The sequence below is a fragment of the Artemia franciscana genome, chromosome 17 (genome assembly GCF_032884065.1).
Source record: "Artemia franciscana chromosome 17, ASM3288406v1, whole genome shotgun sequence".
In the NCBI taxonomy this organism is placed as follows: Eukaryota; Metazoa; Arthropoda; class Branchiopoda; order Anostraca; family Artemiidae; genus Artemia; species Artemia franciscana.
In genome coordinates, this window is record NC_088879.1 from 933,679 (window position 1) to 943,821 (window position 10,143).

Below are 10,143 nucleotides of genomic sequence, written 5' to 3' on the forward strand. Positions count from 1 at the left end.
TCCCCCCGAAATATTTTTCGGTACTTGTGTACACAAAAGGTAGTCACTCGAGAACAAACCGGTTTTATCTGTCTGTATTAAGAGACAATTAGCTTACGCTCAGTGGAAAGTATGTGACGGATGACAAAACACATTGGACTTGTATAATTGGGCTATATATTTGGATATTAAGGAGGTGGGGATAAAGTATTTGTATGGCGGAAAATTAGAAAACAATTCTTAATTCACAATATGCAGAAAAATTGTAGCTAACAGATTTTGCATGCAGACCTATTATACTCTAACCCCCCCCTCCAATGTGAAAATATATAGCCCAAATTTGTTTCTGAAGTATTATATTTTCATCATATTTTGGTAGGCATATATTTTTAGGATCAACGAAACTCTACTTTTCGAGTGTGTACCATTATGTACACAAATACCTATGTTTCTTCGTACATTGATATCACCATTTCTGCTATTGCTGCTACAGCCAACTTGTCGAAGCGAACTACCCTCTGAGGTCGACACACTGCACTAACAATTTGAAACAAAAATATGACAAAGCAAGAACTTGCGGATGTTCAATCCAGGCACGGACCCAGGAGGGCCTGTGGTAAAATACCCTCCCCCGTCCACACAGGGTTTTTAACAAATATACCTAAAATTTCGACATGTTCAATATACCTATTTATGGTCTTCCTGCACATCTGCGACCTCTCACTACACGGAGGTCCACCTCTGATATGCCACTTAGGTGGCACGAACTGGGTTGTACTTTCCTTTGTTGACGACTCCATTTAAAGATTGAGACATTCTATTATAGGCATGTTGCACGGCCACAAATCTCGTATAATTAGTTCAAACCACTTAGAGGTATTACTGCCACCATTTTTTTTTTTTTCAGACAGGTTTTGAGCAAAAAATCCCAAGCGATAATTTTAAACAACCGTCAGTAGTGATCAATCTATTTGACAAAACCACATGTATGATATGCTAAGGGCAAGGTAACTGTTTAAGGTCGATGACTTAAATCAGTTTTTTCAATCTCGAAATTTCTCTTCATTTTCCTCGGACAAAGAAAATAATTTGATGTCATGACTGGTTCAAAAGCACTTTAATTTTTAGAAGCAATTAACTAAAATTATGTAGCAAATTCGAGCATCATGAAAAAATAATTAGTTCTGCAATTATTTATTGATGCATTACAATATAATACCCATTGTCTTTACGTTTTTTTTAAATCCTGCACCCCACTAAGATGATTGTACTACAGTTCACTTAAAGTTAAATACGTGAATCCGTGAAGATGGCTGAAACTTGCGTCGATGATTTAAATATGCGTGCATCAGAAAAGAAGAAGAATAAAATATTGAGCAAAGAAACAAAGAAGCAAAATTCATATCCAATCATAATCCAGACACCTGCGCAGGAATCTTATCAGGGGGGGGGGCATAATAAAAAGCAATTTTTTTGATAACTTAAATATTGAATGCCCAGAAATTCAATTAAATTTAGGATTTGGTGGGCACCCCCCTCCTTGCATACTTTCCTGACTGAACGAGATGGTGACATCACACCAACCATAAATATGACAAAAACAAAGAAGATTTCCAAATTATAAATAGATCGTCTTTATTTGATAATGGACACCAAGCAAAGCATTGTTCAAGACATGCATGGGTTACTTAAGTTGATTTAGAAATGGGCATGGAGCCCTTATGCTTATTTTCAAAGGGATAATTTTGAGTTCTATCACTTGATGTGATAGTATTCAGTTTTTGTCTAAAATTATTTAAGGCAAGCTAGTTTGGGCTAACATTTGTGATCGCTTTAACCCACACAAGGCTTGCTACACTGAATATGCGTGCCTATAATAGGTGATTGGGGAGTCCATGAAAAGTTAGCTTATAGAATCCCCTTATAAATAAAACATCATGGCATAAAAATATACTCTCCTTGTCCCCCACCCTGCCAGTTGAACCGCGTGTGATCCCAATGGATATATTATGCATAGCTTAAACAATTAGGTCTGATCACACTGAATCAGTGGCGTCGTTTGGGGGAAGTAGTGGGGGCCCTGTAGATTCAAGCGGCCAGTACCACCGTCAAAACCCGATCCGGAGACTTAAAAAAAAACTTCTTCAAGACGCAGCTCCTTGTTACGTAATAGGGGGTGTTTTCTTCAGGATGTAAGTGTTTGTTAGGTAATATGGATTGTTTGTTTAATTATGCAAACGTTTTCTTCAAGGTATCTTTGGTTGTTATGTTATTTCCTTAAAAAACCTCCGAGGGCCAGGAAAAACCCTCAGGGTCCGCCAAATCAAGATGCAGGTATTTGTTATAGAATCTCGCGTAGCTTGTTAAGACTTCAGGGTCTGCTAATCAGGCGGGGAATCTAAATAACGCCGGTACTATCACGCAAACGTTGCATCATAGTTACGTCATAGTCATGTTCATAGTTACGTTATCATAGATAGTAACGTCATAGTCATGACGCTACTATCATGCAAACGTTGACGTTGCATCATAGTTTTGTCATTGATTGTTTAAAAACCAAAGGATGCAGTGAAAAACCTTCAGGGTCCGCTAATTAAGATGCAAACGTAGGTATTATATCATTGTTTTTCCTTTGTTTAAAAACCTGCAAGGGCCAGGAAAAACTATCAAGGTTCAATAGTCAAGATACAGCCATAGACGTAATATCGTACTTTTTTCATTGATTGTTTAAAAAACTAAGAATGTAGGGGAAAACATTCAGGGTCCGCCAAATCAAGATGCAACCATAGACGTTACATCATAGTTTTTTTCGACTGTTTAAAAACCTACGAGGGTCTACGAGTAGACAAAAACCCGACCATAGGAGGGGGATGGTCCTTTCTTCCTCACTTCTTGGGAGCAGGTGAGCATTTTTCGTTATAACTCTTTTGAAATTTGTCGACGTCAATATAATTTCATCTGAGCATAGGATACTAAGGACAAAAAAAAAATCAAATCCTTGAATAGAAAAAAGCTATTTATAGTTTCCTAGACTTGGCTGAGCCTCACTCGGCTCAGGTGTCCATGCTCTCTTTTAATGGATCCTAAATTATTGTAATTATAAAATAAAAATTGCAATTATAATACACGATTAGAAGGAAAAGATACGGATAAAGTGAAGCAGCATAGCAAAAAGGTAAAAGTCACCATTGCCTATGTAAAATACAACTTTTACATGAGTGAAACCAAAAGCTCGAAGCAGGACCCATGAGGAAATTTTCAATATTCTAACCCACTCCCCTACATTACTGATGGGCTCAAAAGATTCCATTATGAATATCTGCCCAAACTACCTCAGTTTAAAATAATTAATTAAACAAAAACCAACTGGAAGTAAGGATCAACATTTAAACCTAAAACGAAGAGAATTATTGATGAGTGGGCTGCCCCTTCCTCAACCTTTACTCTTTACATAAAGTCCTATAGTTCTTTAAAAAAAAACACTTTTCGTTCCAGTTCAACAGTCCTTGTGCTTGAGCAGTCTTTCTTAAAGAATTGTGGCAAAAGTCAAACTTTAGCGTAAAGAGCGAAGGTTGAGGGTAACAGCCCCTTCATATACGGAATAGTTTCTTCTTATTGTAAGTTTTAATGTTGCTCCCTACTTCCTGTTGAAAAAAAATCGTTTTTTTATATATTTAATTTCAAACCGTTTTTCAAATCATGCCAGAAAATCCCTTCCCCTCCCCGTGTAAAATTTCCTCAAGAAACTTTCCTCCCACTGAAAATTATCTCTGTAGAAAACTCCCCTCCAACAGATTACATAAGCTATATGTAAACAACGGGCAAATTGAATAGCTTATTGCCCTTCCCCAGGGGCTGTGGGGGGTCACATCATCCCCTAAAGCTGGACCTTTCAACTATGCTGAATCAGACGACTCTTTCGACATTTGATTGGATATTTTGGGGGTAAAGGGGGCGTAGGAGAGAGGGGGAGGGGTAGTTGCCCTCCAATCTTTTTGGTCAATCAATACGAGGACTAGATTTTTTTATTTCCGTTCGAAAGAGCCCTCTCCCGACCTTCTAGGACCAAGGGTTCAATACAATCACCCTGGGAAAGCAAAACAAATTAATACGCATCTGTGATCTTTCTTGTGTCAAAAAGAATTCCACATTTTTGTAGATAGGAACTTGAAACATCTACAATAGGGTTCTCTCATATGCTGATTCTGATTGTTTGATTTGCATACAGATCACCTCAGTTTTTGGAGTTATTTCCGTTTTTTCTAAAATAATGCAAATATTCTCAGGCTTGTAATTTGATGGGCAAAATTAAACTTAATGAACTTTAAATATTTAGAATCAACATAAAAAGCCAATTCTTTCAATATACCAATTGTTATTAAAATTCCATTTTTAAGAGTTTTACTACTATTGAGCCGAGTTGCTCCTTACTTATAGTTTGTTACCACAAACTGTTTGATACTTTTCAATAGTTCTTATGATTATCCCAGAACTGGTATCGGACGGTAAATCTACTCCTAGTAGTTTCTAGTATCTTACTCGACTACTTTTGAGGCACCAAAAAATCCCACCAAATCAAAGTCTTCCGATAAAATGGGCTTTAGTTATTCATTTATTCATATCAAATGCAACAAAATTTTATTAATGGTTGGATTAAACATTAAAGACAACATAAAAAACTGAAACATAATTTATAACAACACATATCATCTGGAAGAGCAACTAATGCAAATATATATATATTTTTTTAAAGGGATCACAGTAAGACCTAGTATGGAACTCTGCAGAGGCTAATCAACTTTTGAAAGATTATACTGTGATACTTGCAACTATTTCTGATGATAATGCATTCCAGGTCTTACACACATGACTGGACAAAACTATCTTGTTATCTTGAAAAGCAGTTGAGATGAGAGAAAAAAAATATTCCTATTATTGATTAGATCATAAATCACTCACTAATTAGATGTATATAAGGCCCTATCCCTCCTCCTTCTATATTTCGAAGGCTTAACAGAAAAGTCCATATCTGTCTTTAGTTTGGAAAAAAAGTCCTTCATTTTTGTTCAAGTCTGTAGTTCTTTGACTTGAAAGTTTAGAAAACATAATGCCAATGAGTTATATCAAATTTTAAACAATTTTGGGTATTGTTTTTTTTTTTTTTTAGCTTAAGAAACATTTTTCTTAGCTCTTTGAAACCCTATAAATCAGGACTTAGCACAGGTATCAAGCTTAGTATAATTTCCTTTGGCCTCATTTATGCTGCAGATCTATTCCTGTAGGTATCACTTATAACACAAAGTCTATCCCATGTCATCAAGGGTCAGTGCCCTTTAAAGGGGGAATGGTTTAAGGTAGGCTATTTCAAAAGATTTCCCAAGAGCATAGTTTTCTGAATCCTCTTGCAGCCAAGCCAGTTGGGTGACAGGTAAAAAAAAGGGACAAACCCATAGTGTATATAGCACTGACACTGGCAGTTATATATAGTATGTTCCTGAAGGCTCTATACACCTAACTTGACTACTATCTAAGACAGCAAGAAGCCTATCATATAAAATTTTAAAGGAGCTAGATTACTAGATTAAGGTAAGAGTGTTGTTATTACTGTAGCTAGTTTGGATGGGGAATACTCTAAAAGATATAGGTTTGATTAAAGGCTAAAGACAGTAGGGCAAATATACAGTAGGCTATAGTCCTAGAAGAGAAATCAGAGAGAGAAAAGAAATCTGCCATTTGATTCTGTATCTAATGCTATTTCTAAGTATAATAGTCACTGCAACTTGATTTTATCCCAACCTCTCCCCCTCCCCCCGTAATAAGGCCAGCCCAAGCCCAAAGTCTGCTGATTTTGTTGGTTTGAATGACTTTCTGTGCTTATTTATCATCAAAAGTTGAAGAGTCCCCCCCTCCATGGAACCAAACCAAGACCAATGTTATTTAACCTCTATATAAATAATGCTCCTGAGGTGGTTGCAAACAGCTCGGAACTATACAGATGGTTCCAAACTCTTTGGATCAGCAGCTTCCACAGAAAACTGCTCTTCTCACAAGAAGATCTCATAAACTTCTGTGTATGGGCAACAATATGGACACAAGTACAACCTGAGCAAACAAATCAAAAAAATCCTGCATCTTGAACAAAACAACCCTGCCACAGCTATCATATAGTTAAGTCTGCAGGTACTGATATTCCAATTCTGAATGCTGAGGATAAATGTGATCTTGGGGCTCAAATTAACTAGCTCAAATTTTACAGACACTGATGGATCCAAGTTGCAAAAGCAAACAAGATCCTTGGTTTAATCAAGCATTCCATGACAAGTTGCCACTTGTAGTCATCAAGAACCTCTACATAGTCCTTGTCTGGTATGTTGATTGTAAGCCTAAACTTCAAGTGTGGCACAGAGTCACTTGAGAAGGTCCAGCACACAGCAGCCAAGCTTTCTTTTGCCAAACAACACATCTTCCTATGAGCAATAACTAGAAAAGATTGGCCTCCCTACCTTACATATAGTTGAAAGAGAGCAATTAACCTAGCATTCAAAATGATGAACAGAAACACAATCAAGTCCAATCTTGGTCAAAGTCAATACACCAGAGCATGAAAAAAACCCAAGAAATTGAATCAAGAATTATAAGAAAGCAAGAGAAGCTCAACTTCTCCACAACCATGTCATTCTACTATGGAACTCACTAAGCAAATCTACAGTGTCTGCTGAATCAGTTGACGGTCTCAAGATCAGTGTTGACCATGATTTAAAAACAAGTCATGGAAGACACAGTGGGATCATCAAACAGAATCAGCTAATTTCCACTTGTGTTTCTGATTCCAACTGTCCAGTATATAAATATGAAGTGATGATCTATAATCAACCTTTTGTCAACACTTACTGGAGACCTCTACTAGTTCCTGAAACATTAGTGGCTAAAAGATGTGACTTAACATATTTAAATAATAATACCAGATACAGCAAATTTGGAAAGAAACAGCAAAATTAGAAAATCTTTACATATAGCCTGAGGCTACACCTGTCCTTAATAGGGGGACTGAGACATGGTTGCAACAGAGGTGATTGTTATAATTGGGAAGAACATTGAATGGAGAAGTGGGAGATATATATTTACATCATTCTCCTACTGATAAAGGGACCAGGTGGACACACTACTTGATGCCCTTTTTTTAAGTCCTTTCTAAGAATAAGCATAGACCTGGCATGTTTATGGGGGAAGGGGGCAAGAGGGGATCCACATCATGATGTCAGGGGAATGATATTTCCTTCAGGGGAAAATAGTGTTGGAACAGGTGTGAAAAATACAAGCCTAAATGTGTTTTCAAGATATCTAAAACCGTATTTTGGGAAATTATTTTGTTATAGCCACTAAGCACCAAACAGAAGAAACTGAAGGTAGTATGGGCCTAGCCTTTCAACAGCAGATTTTTCTTCAAGGGAAATGAAGAAAAGTTACTACTTACCAAAGACAATAACTGGTTAATTTAAAAGCATTACACAATACATAATAAACAATAGACATAAATCAAACAAACATAAAATTAAGTACTGATGCTCAAATTTTACTAAAACTGTCAGCAATAAGTTCCTGCAGATGACAGTGGGATAGTGTAAACAAGGTTTTTGAGTGAGTAATGGTGAATTTCATATAAACTTGGCTTTTTTTGCCAGCTTTACAGCTAATATTAAAGTGCCAATGAGTTGCTGCAGATGACAGTAGTATAGTGTAAACAAGGTTTTTGGGTGGGTAATGGTGAATTTCATTTAAGCACCAAACAGAAAAAACTGTAGGTAGTATGGGCCTAGCCTTTCAACAGTACGTTTTTCTTCAAGGGAAATGAAGAAAAGTTACTACTTACCAAAGACAATAACTGGTTAATTTAAAAGCATTACACAATACATAATAAACAATAGACATAAATCAAACAAACATAAAATTAAGTACTGATGCTCAAATTTTACTAAAACTGACAGCAATAAGTTGCTGCAGATGACAGTGGGATAGTGTAAACAAGGTTTTTGAGTGAGTAATGGTGAATTTCATATCAACTTGGCTTTTTTGCCAGATTTACAGCTAATATTAAAGTGCCAATGAGTTGCTGCAGATGACAGTAGTATAGTGTAAACAAGGTTTTTGGGTGGGTAAAAGTGAATTTCATTTAAGCTTGGCTTGTTTGCTAGCTTTACTGCTAATATTGAAGTGCCTATCCCCCTTCCACTTCACTCATCTCCCACATGCAGCAAAGGAGATTAAACCTTGCTATTGAACTACATGCTATTCCAACAGCTCTGTGCAAAATCATGCAATTTTAAAATGGGAGTCTAGCAAACCAAAAAGTACACCCCTTGAATTGATACAGCTATCATTGAACTTAATAGTTTACTACTATGATTATCAACTCACTAGAGCAAAAAAGAGCTGGGGGGGCAACACAGAGCTCCCAGAGGCCAAAACAGCTGTGCATACTCTTTTATCCTAACCTATTTAGAGCTTCCCTCTTTAAATCTTCATTAGACATTCAAATTTCCTGTAATTTCTTTCTTATAATCTTTCCTTACAGTACTTCACTTGGATTTGACTAGTTTTTTGTTTGGCCCTAGATGGATGGCTGAAAAAGACAATCTGTCATTCTTCAATTACAAAATGTGCCACAGTCATCTTAACCTTCCTCTCACTATAACCCAGAAAGAAGGATAGAATCATTTTTTTTTTTCAAAGCCTACTGTTTAAAATACAGTCAGTACCATTGGTAGCCAAAAGATTCTTTAGACAATTTGTCTGGGAAAAATCAAGCAAATCCTCCTCTGTTTGCCTAATGGGTAGTAGGCCTATCTATTTTTGTTAAATATATAGAATAGTTAAAAGAAACAGAAGGCCTAACATGAGACACTAAATATTTAGTTTCATCACAAGCTGTCCAAAGTGCATATTACTGTATATAGCAAGATTCTGATGACTGCTTGTTGTTTCTTTGTCATTATTAGAGAAGCACATCCATTTTTTAGCTTTCTAAAATCCCTCTCCAACAAGACTAAAAATGCATAAAGTAGGCTTGCTTACAGGTAACATTACCTATTGAGTGAAGCATATTAGTCCAAGAGCCCTGCAGGCAGTGGAGCAAGGTCTGTATTCTATATTCATTCAGAAGAGAGTGATAAAACACACACACAAAAAACTTCAAACAAGGTTTATTAAATAAATATAGATTACAGACCTTGCCCTGTTGCCCACATGGCTCAAGGACTAATGCACTTCACTCTATAGGTACTGTCACCTGTTAGCAAGCCCACTTTATGCATTTTTAGCTTGGCCCATGGAGGAGGAGGGTCAACCAGAAATGGATGTGCTTCTAGAATTAGCATCTCTAGTGCTCTAAACTAAAAATTTTCCCTATGAGACATAGCAATGATCTTAATAGAATGTCTAGATAATATGATTAATAGAAATATGCTGTAGGCTTATATTACAGAATAAAGAACAAGTTTGGTTTTATACACTTTTTTTAGTTTTACCCAAATCTATATCCTTGGGCTATATATAGAACAATAAGGGGGGAGAGGTACATTTGCAAGTGAAATGATTATTATTTGAAAAGAGCATAAAAAAGTAGGCCTATTGAGTAAGCTAGTGTGTTCACCTTGCATTGCAGTCACTAATGGAATCATGTAAATATTGAACAATTTAAAGAATATCTTTCCTTTTTTCTTATTCTTATTGAATATTATGTGTTTAATTTATGTGAGTTTCATAGGCTATTGTAAAAATAAGGGCTAACTGAAATTAGTCAATGCCCAAAAGCAGTGATTCCCCAAGACTTAGTAATTAAACAAATGATATACTTACTTATAACTCGTCAACACAGTTTTATTGACAACAGTGATAAAAAAGGACATCAGACCATAAAATAAAGCAGCCAAAATTTTCTTGCATTCTGGACTACAGGTCTTAGGAAATATGAAAGCCATTATGGATCTTTGCATCCTCAGTCCTTTTGCTTCACAAATCCCTAAGATTAACTTAGAATATTTTTCACTATGATAGCGATTTAATATTTTACTTTTACAGGATTATGCATAATTTGATCATTCATACTTCTCAGCTTTCTCACTTTTTGAATCACGTGTGTCTAGTTTAAAGTTTTGCCATTAAACG

At 36.1% G+C, this 10,143-nt stretch overlaps 1 protein-coding gene across 1 annotated transcript in view; it reads right to left on the reverse strand.

Annotated features, from left to right (window-relative positions):
* The window catches only part of LOC136037658 (UDP-sugar transporter UST74c-like), a 50,084-nt gene extending 39,941 nt beyond the window's left edge, over window positions 1-10,143 (reverse strand). Inside the window, exon 1 of the mRNA XM_065720387.1 lies at window positions 9,835-10,143. Within this exon, the coding sequence (XP_065576459.1) occupies window positions 9,835-9,971 (137 nt within the window). The 5' untranslated portion in view covers window positions 9,972-10,143. The remainder of the gene's footprint in view (window positions 1-9,834) is intronic.